At 29.6% G+C, this 21,049-nt stretch overlaps 1 protein-coding gene and 1 long non-coding RNA gene across 2 annotated transcripts; one reads left to right on the top strand and one right to left on the bottom strand.

Annotated features, from left to right (window-relative positions):
• Positions 1–3,884: 3,884 nt before the first annotated feature.
• LOC111830551 lies at positions 3,885–5,048 on the bottom strand. Its single transcript, XR_002833967.1, has 2 exons — positions 4,537–5,048; positions 3,885–4,000 (listed from the first exon to the last, which is right to left on the bottom strand). It is a non-coding gene; the product is annotated as an uncharacterized LOC111830551 (long non-coding RNA).
• Positions 5,049–12,207: 7,159 nt separating this feature from the next.
• On the top strand, positions 12,208–13,513 carry LOC17887230 (homeobox-leucine zipper protein ATHB-12). The gene is made up of 2 exons (XM_006291719.2): positions 12,208–12,668; positions 12,923–13,513. The coding sequence occupies exons 1-2, from the start codon at positions 12,312–12,314 to the stop codon at positions 13,280–13,282; spliced, it is 717 nt and encodes a 238-aa protein (XP_006291781.1). The 5' UTR covers positions 12,208–12,311; the 3' UTR covers positions 13,283–13,513.
• The last annotated feature ends 7,536 nt before the right edge of the window (positions 13,514–21,049 follow it).

Raw genomic sequence — 21,049 nt, 5'->3', positions numbered from 1 at the left:
ACTTTGGGTCAGCTTGCTGTTTCTGTACTGTGTATGGCTGAGCTTTCTACATGTATGGAGCGGTGTACACATTTTTGTTTCTTCAAGTCATCAACATTGATGCTGTGTCACCAAATTCATGAGTTCAAAGACATGATTCACTTGAATTTGGTGCACCACTTGTTATCACACAGATGAAATATTGTTATGTATTAAAGGCAGAACAAACTAAATATATATAACTAATTAGTTTATTGTATAAATAGTTTTAAACACACAATCGAATTTTGAAATCCTTTGAGGAACGGAATTTACTCAATCATTAGACTATCAAAATATTTGCTATAGACCGATAATATATACAGTATGTCAACTTTGATTGGCATATAAAATATAATAGTATTATAGAGGAACAAATATATGAATATTATATATATACTCGCATGTCAAATATAACCCAAAGTATTGAATACATATAAAAATACAAAGTTGGGGTACGATGCAATGAACAAGAAGAAACAACTTCAGGACATGCCCACGTATGGAGTTCATTTAATAATATCTCTCATTAGTCATCGACTTATTTAGACGAAATCGAGACGAGTGATCCTTCAATCGAACTGTATTTTTTTCTTATTTGGTCAAAAGGTCTCTCCCCAAAGAGAACATCATTTTATTTTTTCTTATAATTAATTCTTAGTTTCTATATATATAAAGTTAACTTTTTCTCTCTTCTCCTTAAGCCACATCATCATCCACCTCATTTTATTATTTAATTTTAAAAATTAATTATACCATTTTATCATTTAATTTTAATATTTAAACCTATGTAAATAAGTTTTTCAAAAAAGAATATGAAAGGTCTTTTTTAATTATATATTATAAAACTAAAAAAGATAATTGATTAAAAGTTAAAAAAAACTTACTAATTATCAATTATACTAACAAATATATAAATAATAGATTATAGTTTTTAGTGAATGTTTAAAATATATATATATGATTATATTTAGACAATGTAAACCTAAATATAATGGGATTTAACGGGAATAGAACAAAAAGTAAGAAATTTTGAGAATATAAATCTATCTAATTTATGTCTCAAAAAAGTTTCTAACATAAATGAGATAGGTCGGACCAAAACATGAATTATCATTTTTTATAAACATATAAAAAGGTAAAAATAAAAATAATATTTCTTTAAAAGTTTCCAATATGAATTTAATTATTTTTTTCCAAAGAATATGAAAGGTCTTTTTTTTTAATTATATATTATAAACTAAAAAAGATAATTGATTAAAAGTTAAAAAAACTTACTAATTATCGATTATACTAAAAAATATATAAATAATAGATTATAGTTTTTAGTGAATGTTTAAAATATATATATATATATATATATATGATTATATTTAGACAATGTAAACCTAAATATAATGAGATTTAACGGGAATAGAACAAAAAATAAGAAATTTTGAGAATATAAATCTATCTAATTTATGTCTCAAAAAATTTTCTAACATAAATGAGATAGGTCGGACCGAAACATGAATTATCATTTTTTATAAACATATAAAAAGGTAAAAATAAAAATAATATTTCTTTAAAAGTTTCCAATATGAATTTAACTATTTTTTCCAATACAACACATATGTTAAACTAATAAACAAATAAAAAATTAACTATATTTCATAAAATTGAAAATTAAAATAAAAAACATTATTAAATAAAATAAAATAAATATAAAGTAAATTATACTAATATGTTAAATTTAGAAATTGTTCCATATGAAAAACAAAAATAATATATATATAACAAAAAATCAGAAAATATATATAATAGTATATAAATGATCATTAGGAGATATAAAGTACGACAAATCCAAAAAAAGAAAACGTAAAACAAAAAATAATAAATTATGACAATATATAAAGAGATAATGTAAACAATTAAAAATACAACAATCCGCCCGAAACCCACAAATCATGTTCAAATTTCATGCCAACATATAAAAATGTCCAAAATATTAACATTTAGATCTATATTTGGTAAAAACCCTATTAGCACACGTTTCTCAATGATTCTCAACCGCACTTCCATTTACGCCCACACTTCGACTTATACTATACACACTTAATTTCTCAACAACTAATGAAGCTAAAACTCAATAGTTTTTCGATACAAACACAATTTAAGTTTTAAAAAAGTAAAATATGGTATAGTGAAAAAAATAAGTAAGAAATAAAATATGAATCAATTACTAATAAACAACATAATAAACTCACGCGCGTAGCGCGAACAACCGACTAGTATTACATATCAATAGGCCTGTGCATTAAATTATTGAGCTTTCAAGCGCTGCCTAAATATATACAAGAAATTAAGTGATAGAGTTGGCCTAAAAGAAACTGACTATTGAAATTTCGTGGACAGAATATTTTAGCAAATACAAATGTTTAAGGTTAACGTTTGTTTTAATAAAATAAAAATAATTATTTTTCAGAATAAAATAGAAATGAAAAAGAGTTGACAAAAAGCAGAATAAAAAAAGAAATAATAAGACCGTTCCAAGTGGGTGATGGCGAGGCGATATTACTTCTTCACATCAGATCGATACAAAACTTATTAAAAAAAAAAGGAATGATTTTCTTATCTTTTTTCCTAATATAAAATTAATTGTTTTAAGTACGATTAGCTGTTTAATGGTGACATAAGATTGGAAGTAGCTCATATTATCGTTGAATTTGTAACAAATGATAGTATCAATCAATTAGAAAATTTGGTGATCCATACAAAAAAAAAAAGAATACATTTTTTTAATCTACTGAAGCACATTTGTAAATTTTTATAGGAATAATACTTGTGCCTAACAAAAATTGCAGATTAATATGCTAACAGATTAGCAACTTTGTTCTTCGTGGCATAGTTGAGACTTCGAATTACCAAAAAAAAAAAATGAAGAACTCAATTCAAAAGGCCAATGGGATGTGGAATAGTGGAGGGAAAATCAGATTACATTAACAACCTGAAATTAATAAGGCCCACTGGGTATGTCTAACTGGGCCTTCCCCTTTACTTTAAAAGTTTGCCTAATATGATGCGTCGTATAGAAGAAACGTAATTATTAAAAATGGAACAAAGATTTAGATTAGACATCAAATCGTAGAGGTAGCTAGAAAGACAGACACTGAAACCGTTGTTAGGAAAAATAGAGAGAGAGGTCAAAGTCTTCGTTAATAAAGCGAGCCACATAGTAACTTGTTAAAAGACTACAAAAAAGTCAAAAAAGACAAGATGTAAAAGTCATGGTAATTTGTGTAATCAGTCACTAGTGAAAAGATATCTTTTGGAATTTTTTAAAAGCAAATTTTTATTTTTTAAACTTTGATTTCCATTCACATTTTTCTTATAAATTGTGGTTGTTAATTTCTAATATTCATCCATTTTAATTAATTGTCTGTTTCTTTCTGTTCTGATTCCAGCGAATGTCTAAAAGAAAACATTTCATCGTTCCACACTTTACATCCATTCACTTTGTTAATTTTGTTTTTACTTTTTCACATTGGTTATGAAAACCAGAGAGTTTCACTTTCACTTACACACTGCTTTAAATCAAACGTGCAACAAAAACAGTAAATTTTGTCGTTCATTTTTACTATAACTTGAGTTTGTCATTTCTTAACTTAAATATTATTGACTCTTGAGTCTTGAGTTTGACAGTACTTCTTGGTTCATCATACCACGATTAACTGTCAGGTTTTAAAAAGTTGTAACTAGTATAGCACGATTTTTACAATCTTTGATGTACACTAACAAAATTAGCATCGCCGAAAATGGGTTTGAAATGGAGTTCCTGATACTGGATGATGTAATAAAAGATCGACTATATACTGACTGAACAATGGTAAATGAAAGATCAGGTAATCCAACTAATAGATAGAAGATATTATTACATTTACAAGTTACAATATTTGGAAAAAAAAGAGAATTTATCCGACCAAGTTTCTTGAGCTTGAAGCATCTGCTGAAGTCAAAGTGTTAGTGTGTGAATATGTAGAACAATAACAATCACACAGAGAAAGAACAAAAAACAAAAAAAAGGAAGCAAAATGTGAGAATCTATAAATTCTAATTACTTAATTTAGGAGTAAATAAGGTTTAATGGAATGACGAAACCCTAGTCTAGGAGTTGTGTGTACAAACAAGAAACATAAATTTAGTAAAGTAATCGTTAGAAAGATTCAGATCTAGCTTCAGATCTAGTAGATCTGGTTTAGTTTTGAGAGAAGTAACAGGCAGATCTGAAACTAATATAACCTTACTCATCATTAAATAACAACCATGAATAGATCTATCTACTCTCTGAACTCTAACTCGTCCTGACATCATAAAAACAAAAACAAATCATTACAAAATCATAGGTAGAGAAAGAAAAGAAAAAAACGAGACAAAAGTTAGTAATGATGATAGACTTTTTCAGCTTCTCACATGAGTCAGATTCCTTCATCATTACACCAATCTGTAACCAAAAAAAAAAAAAAAAAAATCAAAACCCACCTGAAAACTCAGAAGATCTTGATAACGAAGACCTATAAAAATAAAATAAAGATTGATAAGAAAACATCGAAACTTTGTTCACATTGAGAAATAGAAGAAACCCTAGCTAAGCTAGATGAAGAGCTGACAAAAAAAGGGGACGAGGAAGCTTCTTGGGTTGGTTCGGACTGGGATCGAGGGAGCAATATTAATTTGGGGGGAATGAAGCCTGGTCCGACGACGCTAAAACCCTAAACAATCATCATCATCAGATCTGAGATGCGACCATCGAAAATAATGGAGATAGATTGTATTAGTGTAAGAGTCCTCGAGCCAGACAACAGTCCCCGCAAAAGATAGATCCCTCTTTCCTTCCCTCAGAGAAACAAAGCTTTTTCTAATTAGGGTTTCTAGTTATTTCTTATATATTTTTTTCCATCACTCATGTATTCGTCCCCTCCCCCATCAGATCCGGCTGAGATCAAGGAAGAAGAGACAGAGAGATAGAGAGAGGTGAATGTGGTGAGTGATGAAGAGAGAATGATGAGAGGGATAAGTAAATAAGAAGAGAAGAGAAGAGAGGAGACTCAAAAACTCAAAAGAGAGAGAGAGAGAGACAAAGCTATACAAGACAAAATAAACATGGGTTCTGGGTGGCTAGGTCCCACGTCTTATTTACTTGTTTGTATACCATTTTGTATTTATGTTTTTTGGTCAAACAGTGTATAGTGTTTTTTTCCTTCAAAAAAAAAAAAAAAGAGTGTATATTTTATTTCAAGTTTCAAGATTTTTCAACGTAAACATTCGGATTTACTTTTTGAGACATGTCAATGGATTTCTCATTTCACCATGGTGTTTTTACTTGTTTAAGCAACATCATATACGTAGTCCATACCACCCCTCCCTCACTTTTTTAACTTTGAATTTTATATATCAGATATATAGACCCATACTCATAATGCATATGTATTCGTTTCTTGTTTTACTTAGCTTTTGTGACGATTTGACCTAATTAATCAAAGGGGGAAAACTAGGAAGATGATGATAAATCAGTGAGCGTGAAAAGGAAACCAAAGAAAAGAAGGCTTTGAGTGAATGCCACTAGAGAAACGATCAAATCACAAATCACAAAGATTAAAAATGGAAAAAAGGGAATCAGAAAGTAGAGAAAAAGTTAGTCAGAGGAGTGGTTGAGTAAGTTATATATATATATATCCTATATATTGATCTGCCCCAATATCATCAACCATTCTTCATTTATTATTATTTTTGTCTCTCTACTTCATCTTTCTTTTCCATTCATTTGCCATCGTTTCCTTTTTTAATTCTCCTGTTTCATTCAACTTGTATTACTCTATTTTAAATCAATCTTTATAATTATATATATACTATATAGTGTCTATTTTGATTATCTTGCTGCTAGCATATATTTGTCTTTCTAATTTTCACACATGTAGTACTGAGTATTATATGCGGTAATGAACGGAGTTACATTTCATATACACAAATGTATATCGGTAAAATTCCATATTTGATTATTAACAGTTTAAAACCGGTTTTCTTTGACAAAAAAAAAAAAAAAGAGTTTAAAACCGGTGGGTTAATTTGATACTATAAGATAAATTAACTAGTGTCCGCAATATCTACTTCAAATATATTACATAACACTGTAGTTATATTTTTAAAACAGGGAACAAATTAAAGAAAAAGGTACTTTTCGAAGAATTCCTTTTTGTGATATCAAAAAGTCTTTCCTTTTGAGTTTTGTCAACCAATATGGCAATATCATCTGCCTGTATTATTTTGTGTGTAATAAAACATACGTACAATACAAAAAAAAAATAAAAAAAAAATAACACGATATATCATTTATGCATACCAGCTGTTATATTATAGATGATAAAAGTATAAGTATCACTCTATATGATTTATTTAACTTTACATTTAGTTTTTACAAAGACTAACATGAGCGACTATAGCAAAATAATACTATATACCAACATCTCTTTAGACCGTTGTGATGCATATTCATTTTTTTTATATAAAGGTCTTTTTGCTGTATACAATATTACAATATACACATATGTTCTTTTGACGTAAAAGGTCGTAACGTATTTATTGTCTTTTCGTGAAAAATACACAATATTAATTAATTAATTATTTAATCGAAAAGAACAGAGACATTGTAGCGAGAGGAGTGCCCGCGACATGTGCTGCAACGTTTTGTTAGTTTCCTAATGTCCAAAGATACCTAATGAAAATCTTCCCGTTGTATATAAAAATAAATTGCATTACAGCATGCATAACAATATTTGCAAATTATAATAGATTTCGTTTTTTTTTTTTTTACTTAAAGTTGATTATGGTCTATAATTAAAATGCATAGTAATAAAGTAATTCATGCGTACTATTATTAACATTAATAAAAAAAAAAAAAAAATTTAAAATATCAGTAAATTCCTGTATAGTACAAAAAAAATATCCTACTGCGACAAACAACCCGACTATCGATGGAAAGACGCGTGACTAAACCACAATATATGATTTTGGTATACATTTCAAGTTGTCGACGACGACAATGGAGAATCGAGATTATTAGAGAGTGTTTTTTATACACAGCTAGATATATGTATGTATGTACAAGCAGAAGAAAGAAATGCATGCGTAAGAAGTAAGATAGAGTAAGCGTGGGGGGGGGGGGGAAACGTAGACTGTGCATGAGAATGACAAATGGAGAAGACGATTCTTATTTTGAGCTCCAATTTCGACGTTTGTTGACAGTCTTCGAGAGTTGTGTTTGTTTGTTTGTTTGTTGTTTGTGTCTTGCAAGAGAGAAACAATGAGGAAAAACGTCAATTCCATCCCACCACGTTATCCCACTCCTTTACATTTTCCCCTTTTCATTTTTTACTACTATTATATGCATGTTAATCAAAATTATTTAGTATTATTGAATCTATCAACTTACTGTTGAATTAGGAATTCACACATGAAAAGGGGGTCCCAATTTCTTTAGGATAAAGTTAGGTTTTCGCTCAATAGATCAAAGATCTAGGTTTTTTTGTATTGATTATTCGATGCCCTATAAAAGAGGCATCTTCTCTATTTATACAAGAGATTTAGGGTTACAATAAATGCTCGTATTCCCTAGATTTATAAGAATATCCTCATAAATATTTAATTAGAGTTTATGAAACCCTAACGAGACAAAGTCGCCCATTTCCACTTTAGGAATGAACATAAATCTTCTTTAAATGTGGAACCGGGATTCCTTGATTTCGTTGGTCCGATTCGATTCATTTTTGGTTTAGGACGGTATGTCGTTGGTGCTAATTCCTACACCAACACTTACAAACACGATTAGTGTCTCATTAATTAGTGTTAAAGAAAACTATCACTTCCAAAAGATTAACGTTTTCTAATAATTTAAAAGACTGGTCCAAACTGCACTTAAAATCTAACAATTCCCGAAATTGAAGAGTAGAAGATGTGGAAGAAGATACAATAATATAAGGTAGGGGTAGCATTGTAATTAGGGAAAGAGAGTACCAAAAAAAAAAAAGGCAGAGAGAGCATTAAATGCCCTCTTTGTTCGTATTCTCTCTGCCATCCTTTCTTCTCTCATTTAATTCCATCCTCCTCTGCTCACTGCTCACTGCTCTCTCTCTCTCTCGGCCTCAGATTCCATCAAATAAACAATCCCCTTTTTTTTTATTCGCACCTAATTCAGTTTTTTTTAGTATGTCTTTGTTTGTGGTCAGCATATATATAAATTTCATTACTAGTCAAATTGTTTATAAAGAAACATTCAAAGGTCTTTTGATAAGACGCTTGTCATAGGCTTTTTTATTTATTTTTTCTACTGTTCTTTTTACAATGTCCTCTAAAACATCTCCATCACTCTTTTCATCTTTTACTTGTCTCTCTCTCCTTTTTCATATCTACGTGAATGTCACAACCTAATATATAAGCTTTATCTCTACGTAACAGCAGCAGCGCTTGTTGTAATCTTAAACCTGATAAAAATTGTCGCCAACAAAGCCCATTCTTTGCTACTAAAAGAAAACTTTTGTATCAATTAATTTGGTCCAATGATTCAAGCCACCGGTGTTTCGCAATTGGTCCTCATGGGCTAAATGGGCTTTTAACTTTTAACAGTTTCCTCCTTTGGGTCTTTCAATTCAAGTACTAATATATAGGCTGAATATATATATATCCAAACATCGAACGCAACAGTAAAATGTTTTTTTTTGTTCATTACAGTGACTTATAAGAAATAATTTACACGAAGCCTTCACGAGGAACATTGAGCCGGTTATATACTCAGAAGTCAGAACCAGCCTTAGACCAACATCGTGCCTTCGTTGCACGTGAGTCGAACACCATATCTCTTCACCTTTTCCTAAACCTTCTAGACGAATCCGAAGCTTTTCCGACACTTGCAAAGTAGTTGAAATTAGTAGAGCAAGATTATTGTTGGTCCGCCCATTATAGTTTTTCTCGTGATAGAGAATTTAATCTTAAACTATGCTCTATATAGTCTTATAGATAACAACAACGATTAAACTATATTAATCAAAACTTCTTTCTTTTTTTATATGACTTTCATTTTTTTTTGTAAAGGTTACTATCATCACATATAATTTGTCGACCTCTTTTTTTTTGTAATGGGCGGTGGTGAAATAAATGTCTCTTCCTCATTGGATTGGCATCTTATCATGGACCCTCCTTGTCTTGAACAAGCTATATCATACCAACCTCTCTGTGTGTGTGTGTATGTGTATCGGTAATCTTATAATCGATCGGCCTTTTCTTTCACAATATCGAGCTCATTCAATGTTTAGGTTTAGTCACGACCGAATCCTACTGACACTTAGGGTTATAAACTTCAAACACTATATATATCTAGCTAGAAACGAATTTATGAATATATCATAAGCTTTACACGCGGCAAGACGAAGAGATTGGAAGAATATACAAAATACAAACAAGTCATGACAAGGCACCTTTGAAAACAAAATTATTAAACAAATATGGTGTAATAAAAACGTTTTTTAATGTTCGGTTCAATGTATATGTTTAAAAACCATATACAAATATAACTTTCCTTATATTTTTCTTTCATATTCCAAATCCCTAATATTGAAATGGCTGACATAGCTGAACTGAAACCGGAATGTATCTAAACTCGATCGAATTTGATTGCTTAACCATAACCAATTGATCATTAGGAAACCGAAAACTGAAAACAGAACCAGATCTCTCTTTAGAGAATTAAAGAAAGAAAGAAGAAAAAAAGAGAGAGAGAGAGAGAGTAAAGAATCATCTTCTCTTACGCATCTTATCAACAACTGCTAACATTTAATCTAACCTCGACACGTGATAGCATTTGTCGGACGCAATATTCAGATCACAACCACAAACTAATCACCACGTCACCTTACTCATCAATCTTAGCTTTCTGAATGGTGCAATATGGCAGTGAATCAGTGGTTGATCTTGACAACTTTGATTGCTACTTGTGTGAAATTATTCTACATATCTAATTCATTCCATTGCATACCCCAAAACAATTCCTCGTTTTACCTCATTTAAACAACTTGATCCAAGTTTAGTCATTCTCTCTAAACCAATGTATTTTTGAAATAATTTTCTGATTTTAAATCACATTAATAATTAATTTATGATTTATGTTTTTTTTAAAACGTTTTAATGAATGGCTAAAAGTGACGTTGGATCGATCATCGATGAGGCCGCCGGAGTTCACAAATGGCCGAACTTCATTTGTTGTAATTTGTCTTTAATAAGTCAAAAGAGATTTCCAAGAAGCAAGGTGAACGTAACCTTAAACTAATCATTAAAACATTTATTAATTACACCTAAGTTGCGTTTGTCATAAATATTTGTTGCTTAAACAACGATTTGTCAAAATGCCATGGTTGAGAGATACCTATATATAATATCGCCGAACTATTAGTATAGGAAAAATGCAAGAAAATGTTAAATAAATAATAGTTGGAATAAAATGGATAACTAAATATACATAAAATGGATAACTAAATATATACTGTATATATATTCCCGAAGAAAATTAGAACGGTCATGATAAAAGGAAACCAAGAATATATATTAATTTGGTCAGTTTACTTTACAATGAATCTAAATTGAGTTTGCTTTTCATTTGCATGGAAGTCAATAAATCTAAAAAATAAAGAAAAAATAAAGTCATAAAAAGCTTTGAGATCTCGTGATCATCTTCTTGTTTTCCGTGTAGAGAAAGTAACCGCGTAGAGCATCGGCATCGCTTAAATTATAGTACCATATGCGATGTGCAAAATTTATCTTCTTCTTATGTCAGGTTTACATATAATATATATATATATATATATATATATATATATTATTTAAGAATATAAAACCTGAAACCTTAAATAGAAGAGCAAACACTACTCTCTCAACTTACCAAATACAATAACGAAATTAAACCATGATTAAATCTTCTTTTCGGATTAACGCGATAGAACAAAGATTAGGTTTAATTTTATAAAATGTATATAATACTCAGATGAAAAGTCACGTTAAAACGTGTTTCACGTAACCAACCTCTAAAGGATGATGGCGTGTGAGTGAGGAAAAATTAAATCTCAAATGAAAATTTTAAGATTAAACCTTATGATGAGTTTGTGATGTATTCTAATTAACACCCGTCGATCATCCTGATATGTGAACGTGGAATCTCGTTACACAAATCGTATAAAAATTATTGCTTAATATCATCTCTCTCTCTCTCTCTCTTTCGTAATGATTACCTATCAAATATTATCTTGACTTAAAAAAAGTATCGCAAGGCCTTGGCAGTCACATGTCATATGATGATATTTTGTTGTTGTGCATGTTAAAACATAGTACAATGATGATCATCTAAGCTGCTAGAATCTATTTTTAAAATGCCTTTTCTATATATCGTTAGTTATATATTACAAACGGTACAAGTTAAATAAATATATATATATATATATATATATATATATATATATATTAGCTTGCTGCACAGAAAAAAAAAAGGCTATAAGAAGGTTGCTTTAAAGTTTAACTAACTCATCTATCATATAAAATAACTAACTGTTTTGTTAGAAAACTTTGGTAATGAAATGATTCTACTGGAAAACTAAAGTAATCCATTTGATGAGTTTTCGAGCAGAATTCAAGAAAAAGTAAAAACAAAATGCATTTACGAGAACTTTAAAGTTTGAATGTACATAACGTAGGCGTGACCAACAACTAATATAAGATTTATATACATAAATTGTTTTTAAATGGTATTGAGGTTACCACAAAGTCCAAAACCATTTCATTCACTTGATCACTTCCATAAACAAGAATGTTAATCTTTAAAATAAAATAAAAAAGAGGTTGCAAAATATTATCACGACTAATTAGATGATTAGTTCACATCGAAATGAAATACGACTTAAACTGAAAGAGACATGATACAATTCGTGTCGAGCCACAAATTTTGGACCTACCTATTTTTTATTTTATCGCGTTGTTCCACAATAATATTTTTTGCAGGGTCTTATTTAATGAGTTATTTTTTTATTTATTTTAAATTTGTAAATTAGTCACAGAGACCCTACTACAAGCAAACACAGTAACTCCCCCACATACTGTATATATAAAGAGGCCAATATCAGCAACACAGAGATTCCAGAAGAGAAAGGAAACAAATAATTCCAAAAACCTTCTCTCCTAATCGCAATCATCAAGAACCTTGCAAGATCTGGTTTAGAAAGACCATGGAAGAAGGAGATTTGTTCAATTGCTGCTTCGGCGAGATTAATAGTGGCGGCGTGACCATGAATAAGAAGAAGATGAAGAAGAGCTATAACCAGAAGAGGTTCAGTGAGGAACAGATCAAGTCACTTGAGCTTATATTTGAGTCTGAGACGAGGCTGGAACCGAGGAAGAAGGTGCAGGTTGCTAGAGAGCTAGGGTTGCAACCTAGACAAGTGGCTATATGGTTTCAGAACAAGAGGGCTCGTTGGAAAACTAAGCAACTTGAGAAAGAGTTTAACATTCTCAGAGCCAGTTACAACAATTTGGCTTCACAATTTGATATCATGAAGAAAGAAAAGCAAGCTTTGGTCTCTGAGGTACATATCTATTGTCATCTTTATCTTTAATTGAATAGTGATGGGAACAAAAATTGATATGATAATTTTTTTTATAAAGTATAAACACAAGAATATATGAATAATTACTATATTCTTATTTTTTTGGGATCCTATACAATAATCACTATACTCTTACTCTAAATTAAGTATGAACAGACCAAAAACAAAAAAACTCTCTGATGGGTTTTGTTACCTAAAATTGGATATTAACTAATTAATCCCTCTATTTGCAGTTGCAGAGACTAAATGGAGAGATGCAAAAGCCTAAAGAAAAAAGGGATCATGAGTGTTGTGGTGAACAAGGAGTGGCTCTAAGCAGCAGCACAGAGTCACATAATGGAAAGTGTGAGCCAGAAGTGAGGTTAGATAGTGAAGGGATTGTTCTGTGTAATGATGGTGACAACAACAACAACATCATCAAAACAGAGTATTTTGGGTTCGAGGAAGAGACTGACCATGAGTTCATGAGCATTGTCGAGAAACCTGATGATAGTTGCTTGACATCTTCTGATAACTGGGGAGGTTTCAATTCTGATTCTCTCTTAGACCAATCTAGCAGCAGTTACCCTAATTGGTGGGAGTTTTGGTCATAAAAACATACAAGAAATAAACAAAACATAAGTGAAGAGAAAAAAAAAGAGTGTGGATAGTTTTGTAGATTATGCGAAAAGAAAAAATCAAATTTTCTTTGGTAGTATATTAAATCTAGTTTCGATCTATGTATTTTACTATGTTCAATACTCTTTTGTAGCTAATAAGTAGTAAATCCAAGACTTGCAAATTATAGTAAACAAACTAGATCACTGGAGACGAGATTCAAGATACTATTGAGAAAAAAGTTAGCTTATGATGATGAGATGAAACGAAAGGAAAGATGAAGACCCGAGCGAGAGACAATAACAAAAGTCAGAAGTATGTATGTTAGTAACTGAAGCTTCTTAGAGCAAGATTATCAATGGTATCTAACATTTTAATCTTATAGTTAGTTTAATAATAAATTTGAAAAAGTAAGAGTTAAGAGTTGTATTTGTGTTTTTAGTTTTGAGACATCTTTATTGCTAGTATATTAGGTTAAGGATCTTAGGAAAAGAAAAATTATATAAAAATTAAATTAAATTAAAATTTATAATTTGAAAAAACTTTAGAATTATTGAAAAATTTTAAATTTAAAACATACATAAGATAAAATTAAGGAAAGAAAGAAAGAAGAGAAAAAATAAGAAAATTGATTTTTCCTCTTACTTATCCTAGAGAATTTTTGATGAATGTTCCTTTTAGTGTATCGCTTTTTAAAAATACCCTTCTTTTCTATCCATTTTTAAAAATACCCCTTTTCAAATATGAAAAATTATAAACTTTTATATGGTTGATAAAGTACATCAAGATCATCATTACTACGGGAAAACTAAATCCAAATTATTATAAGGTTTTAAAAGGTTCTAAACGACATTTATAAGGTTTTACAAGGTTTTTAAAAGGTTTACAAAGTTTTTATAAGGTTTTTAAATAATTTTTAAAAGTTTTTTAAAATGTATTTATGCGGTATTTTAAATTTACACATATATAAAGATAATTTGTTTCTATAAATATAAATTTCAAATTTTATAGTGACTTTTTAATAAAATTAGAAATAAATATATATATATATTTATCCTACTACCCAATAGAATCATGCCACGTGTACGCTTCTTAACACACTATTTAGATCTTAAATAAGATAACTTCTTAGTCATTTTGATGTATTTTTGATTTAATTAAATCACAAATAATCCTAAGAATTGTCTAAGATCTTGCCTATAATGTTGGTCTTAGCACAAAGACATAAGCTAAAAGATATAACTACAGTCTACAGAGCATATTGATCTAAACTGGAACAAAAAAATATAATCACACTGCTAGCAAGCCGAAAGAAACAGAGTAATGGTCACAGTTACAAGAGTCTTCCAACCGCACCGATTTAAATTTTGATATCGAAACAGAGGAAAGAAGAGAACGTTTGGTTTCTCTCTCTGGAGAAGTTAGGTCCGAAGCATCCATTAAAAAGGAAACAAGTGAAAATTTTGGCAAGGTAACATCTTCCCTTGCTTGCTCATCAAGTTTACCAGTTAGGAAGACGAGTTAAAACGCTGAAACCACGACAAGAGAAAACGCTGATAATCGCGCTTCGTTAATTAATGGGTAACCGGTATAAAATCGTTAATCCGGTTAAAAGCTGCATATTGTACCGGGAACTTTGAGTTTTGAGTCTTTTTGACTTTATATCTCCGAAACGGGTCGGTCCATATTGGGCCTTTTTATAATGGGCTTTTCATTTCTGATGTTAAAAATCTAAACCCAATTCAGAAAGAGTCTACCCGCTTCTGTATTCGTGTTTCTTCTCCTTGTATAGTTGAATACTTCAATCAACGGAATGTTAATGTACTCTTCTTTTTTTCTTTTTCTTTTTCTTTTTTTTTGTAAAAATGTTAATGTACTCTTCTTTTTTTTTTTGTAAAAATGTTAATGTGCTCTTGTTTGGATTTTTTCTTCTTGAATTCATAAAAGATAACAGAGTTGGCAAACACAAACAGAAAAAGACGTATCAATTCTAATCTATTCTTATTTTTTGTCTCCAAATCAATTCGAAATCTTGGACTACTATTTCATCTACATATCTTAGATACTTAAGTGTGAATAAAATTGGAAAACCGCTTTTAAAAATATATAACGTTACGGTTTACAAGAAAATAAAATAAATCGTTAGTTAACGTTACAAATTTGACCTGATAAGACCTTTTACGTTCTCAATATATAGAAGAAAAGAAAAAAAAACCTTTACTGAATGAGATAATATATTTATTTTGTACAAATAGAAATAAAAAGATATTGGTGGTGGGGAATGAACAATTTTAACCTACTCGGGTATGATCCAAAACTAAATAATTACATGCACGCATAAATGTTTTGTTTTGTTTAATCAGGATGTGGATTGATTGGTTATTTCTCTACTTTGATAAAACTCCAAAGTTCAAGATTCTTTGTGTTATTTTATGTTTTTTAAAAAATTTAGTTTTCCTTTTTTCTACTGACAAAGACTGTCAAAAGTTTCGGATTCAACTCCTAGATTCGACATCATGTTGTTTATTTTAATTAATCTTCAAACCCCTCGAATATATATGACTCGGTATTAAAAATATTTTGATAAACTACAAATATATATTCATTTTAATATAAGTGTTTGATCAAAAAAAATAATATTCACTACTGTTCTATAATGTCCATACATATATGTAATCACTGGTGGTCTTGTCTACTAAACTATTGAAATTTGAAGTGCGTGACATATATAGATTCCGATTGTCTGTAAGACTCTATTGACTTATAATCAGTGGCTTTGTTGGAGACATATATGTTAATAATTTGAGTTTAACACACTATGCTTTTCCCCGTCGTACCTTTTCTTTTGGATTAATATATATATATATATATATATATATATATGTTACATGCAGTTGCTTGGGGTATCAAGGAGAGTCGCACAGACTTGTATGCAAGTTGTGCCTATGGCAGTATGGCACTATTGCTATTGTGTATATGTCGTCGATGTGCAAATGGAAATGTCAACTTCCTCCAGTACTTGCCTCAAGAAGTTGACCTATATACTATATAAATAACAGTCCACAACAATTAAAGGAAAAAAACTGAGATTCCTTATAAACCGGTAAATGTTCATATTTTAACACAATTTTAGATAAGAATATAAGATTCACATTGTTAATTTATGAACAGGTGACGGAACTAGAATTATGAAAACGAATTATTAGTTATTGTATATAGCAAGTAGTTTTATATCAGTTTTTACCTTAAGGTAGGTAAAAAAAATCAAAATCTAAAAAAAATCTCTAACTAGATATGTTTCATCATTAATCAATAAAAATTTAGCTAAACATATTACGGATTATTTATTTCATCAAGTCAAACTTCACATCATAATAGTGGCGACAAAATAAAGGATTAATGTGATCCATAAACCTTTGAACAAGTGTAGACTTCCATATATTCTTCGTAATATAAATAATTTTCGAATTATTACAGAAACTTTTTGAGGTTTGACCTATTATATCACACACACTGACACTGTGACACACAAAGGAAATAAAGCGATTTGGAACGATTTAAAAATTCTTTGATTGATTAACATTACACAGAGAATCGAATCTATTTATATCATTCAAGCTAGTAAGCAAAAGTGGGTTAGGTCATCGAATAAATTTATATGCTCAATTGCTCATTGTCATTGAGTTGAGGTAATAATAAATCCCTAAACTAAAAAATGATATTAAATTAATTATGTAAATTTTAACGTATTGACCATATGAAAATATTCATATGAAGTAGCTATAGTATTCTTGAGTACTTCTCATTCATCTCTCATTTGTCATTAGAGTCAAAATGTAAATCCTTCAAAATATTACGAACTAAAATCATGAGTGATGTGATTTGTAGTTTTCTACGGTGAGCGTGTATTGGTTTTTTTTTTTTCTTTCTTTCTTTTCGCGAAGCAGTGAGCGTGTATTGGTTATTAATAAGTAAACAGACTTAGAGCAACATTATAGGTAGTATGTTAATTAGGGTATCTTACATTAATTTAGTATTAAATTTGAAAAAGTAGAGTTTAAGAGTTTTAATTTTGTTTTTAGTTTTGAGATGTGTTTACTGGTAGGATCTTAAGTTGAGTATCTTAGAAAAAAATTATTTTTTTAAAAACTATATATATTTATAATTTGTAATTTAAGAAAATCTTATAATTATTATATAAGTATTGCAAATTTGGAATTTGAAAAATACATAAGATATAAATTATTAGATAAAGTACAATAGTTTTAAACTTGATTGTGAGAAAATTTTGTCCATATATGTTCGACCAAATAAATTGTTTACACTTTAACCCAATAAAACATGGAACTAAAATACTTTAAAGTAGATGATAGAGTCAAAATTTAATATACTTCGATAATTTCAAAATCAAGATACTTATATATATTCAGTTTTATCATCGTTCAGTTATGACAATAGAAAATGTCATAGATAAAAATATTAAAAAGTATTAAGTAAGGCTAATAAATAAATATGAAACTAATTCATTAATTAAATCTTTTAATCAAACTAAAATATTAAAAAATCAAAAATATATATTTTTAAAGAATTTTTCGAGCCGACCTGAGCCTGACCGGGTCAAATCCAGAAAATCCTTTAGCCTAAAAATAGAATAATATTTTTTTTCTATCATATATTTATCTAGCCAATAAAAATATGCTGATTACAAAAAAAAAAAAAAAAAAAAAATATGCCAGCGTCTCTTAACTCACAGAAGTTCTCTTATATAACATACGTATCTTACAAATAATAATGTTTTTGATTTAAATTTAAATGTTAGTTTAGGTAAGATCCTCCTTAAATCCTCCTGATAATGGTGGTCTCAAGGGAGTACATGCACACTAAACTCAGTTATAAATAGTATATTTTTAAAAAAAAAAATCGGCAAACTAAAACCAAATCAACAGATTATATTCGACATATCTAGTTAATATTCCCACATAAAATGGGTAAATCAATCGGCATTAATCTAAGCAAAAGTATAGTCTGTATAGCCAAAGCCAACTTTCTAAAGTACAAGGATGCTGTGTACCTAGCTACGACGGTCCACTGAGGCACCATATCAATTATAAAATTTAAAAGGTAATTACCCTTTGAAAGGCATGGTTTATAGTTTAAATAGTTTAATTAATATCTAAACATATGATTATGTAATCATATCACCAACGGATTAAGGTATCGCTGCAAATTGCTCGTAGCACCTTTTGTGAAAGTAGATCATTATTAATTATACATATTTGTAAACTATATAGCTTAACCACCATCGCCAATATAGAAATATATATAATTTGTGCTTCTTTAATTTTTGCATCTTTTATGCTATCTCGTGTGTCAATCAATTTATGAGTTATACTTTTGGTGTGTCTATCAAGAATAGATATCATATAAAATCCATAGATTATATAGTGGTAGTTTTGTAATCAACATTAACCAAATAGTAATCTACTTTAATATATTTGTGCTCACTATGAATGGTGGCACACTTGCAAATATCTAAATAATGGTCCAGACATGAAGATGAATTTAAACAGAACAAGAAACATTTAACAACATGTTATAAGAATTTTGCCCCTTCTAATAGGGCAACGAACATACATTTATCATGTAACGTTATTAAATTTTATATATAGAGATGTGCCCTCTAGTAAATTGACTTATCATACTCATCAAATGATATATTTCAGACATATTGTAATAATGTCCTCTCGTTTTTAGAGAATGACAGAACACGTTCGTTTCTAATTGAATTTTGTCCATAAATTTCCATATACTATAAGTTGATGGTAATATATAGTCATAGTGCAATCACCCATATATTAAATATCAGTGTTGATGATAAAAATAGATGAACAAAAACACTTCAGTAGCTGGTAATTAGATCAATGGTTAGGCACCTCCAGGGGCGGACCCACAGCCAAGGTGGTGGGGGCAGCTGCCACCAGCAAAAAAAAAAAAAAAAAATTATTAAAAAATTATTAAATATTATTAGAAAACAAAATCTGTCCCCACCAAAAAAAACTATTTTTCATCATTTTTCTTGGAAAACCCATTAATCTATGTACCAAAAAATATATATTAATATATAAATTAAAGACTTACTAATCTAGAACTAATTTTTTGTTATTTTTTTTTTTTAGTCCTTTGGTTTCTTTGTGTGACAACAAATCAACAACTATCAATTTGTGAGTTTATTTTCCTGCTTTTTTTACAATCGTTTCTATTACATAAGCATTATGTTTTAGTCAGTTAATTTTATTTAATCAGTTCAAGCTTATAACTATGTTTCCTGGAAAACATTATATAGGTTTTTATGTTATACATAACTATATTAGTTTTTGCAGTGATAATTGTTTATATGTTTATTCTATTGTTAAGCTTTTATAGAAGTTTGTTACATAATTCAAAAATTTTAAATTAATAAATTTTAAAATATAAGACTATAAATTCAAAATTTTCTAAATTTTTAATTAATAACATGTTTTTTTGTTTTTAATTATTTGAATCTGTCAAAATGAAAATGTGGTAAAAAGGTTTCAATTATTAAATGAGCGTCTGAGTGGTTTTGTAAGATGTTTTAAAGTTTTTACATGACAATTTTATGTCTTTTATAATTTAGTATTGGATAGTTTTTTTACTATATTTTTGCCCCCATTGAACAAATTTTCTAGATCCGCCCCTGGGCACCTCTCATGCTACGATCAGGAAATGCTGACCGTTGATAGAATCATTGACAAGTACTTAACAGTTACCAACGAAACAAGTTACGTGGACCAGGTGGGATACGACATACGAGTCATGTGACTTGTCTGATTCGTAAGTACTAGACATCAATACCCCTCCCTCACATTGTCATGGGGGTCGTCGAATTCTCCTTTCATAGAGGTTGGGACTTTGGGTATCTTGGTAATAGACACCCTCCAAGAAGACACACCAAGTGCTTATTTCTGAATTGACCCACCATCCGTACATACTGCCAAGAACCACGACGATCAAAGCCGTGGGACGTTTTGCATGGATCTAGCATGCACGTGTCTTAATAAGCGAATGTTCGTGTAGTTATTGAGAGATAGGAAGCGATATCTAAATCTAACGGCTGAAATTTAGGATGTGCATTTGTGTGCATTGCACCACCCCACACCATATCTTAGCCGACTGTGAAATCCAAATACTCTATTTGTTGCCGGGAAAGTAAGTCAAAGTCACTTTGTGTCTTAAGCTCTAACCTAAAGGTCAATACATTGTTCTTTAATCTTTATGAATAATAATTATATTTATTTATTTGTTAATCTTGTTTCCGTTTGGTGTCTGTTGCACAATTAATTAATTCGCCATTTCCTGAAATTATTTTATACAAGTAAATAGCATAGTTGATTCGTTTTATTTTAGTTTTACAAGTTCAAGCTATGAGTTTCAATAACTAATAATGTTCATTCGCAAAACTATTTAATTTGGAATCTTTTCTGAATATAGGAATATACTAAAATATAGTATTACTTTGTCTACATTTTTTGCACTTGATTAAATGTCGCTTTCTACTCGTTTTAAAATTGTAATCGATGAGACCCATGTTATTAATTCGAACTTCAGCATAATTAGCGGATATGGTCTGACATCAGTTTAGGCAAATATACGAGAAACTAACTTGACGAAAACTGACATTTCAGTTTTATTTGATCTACTATTTTATTATAGTCTCATATATAACCATATTAGGATGTCGGAAT

This window comes from Capsella rubella, unplaced genomic scaffold (assembly GCF_000375325.1).
Source record: "Capsella rubella cultivar Monte Gargano unplaced genomic scaffold, Caprub1_0 scaffold_5, whole genome shotgun sequence".
In the NCBI taxonomy this organism is placed as follows: Eukaryota; Viridiplantae; Streptophyta; class Magnoliopsida; order Brassicales; family Brassicaceae; genus Capsella; species Capsella rubella.
The sequence above is the reverse complement of the archived record's forward strand: the minus strand, read 5'-3'. Positions and strand labels throughout refer to the sequence as shown.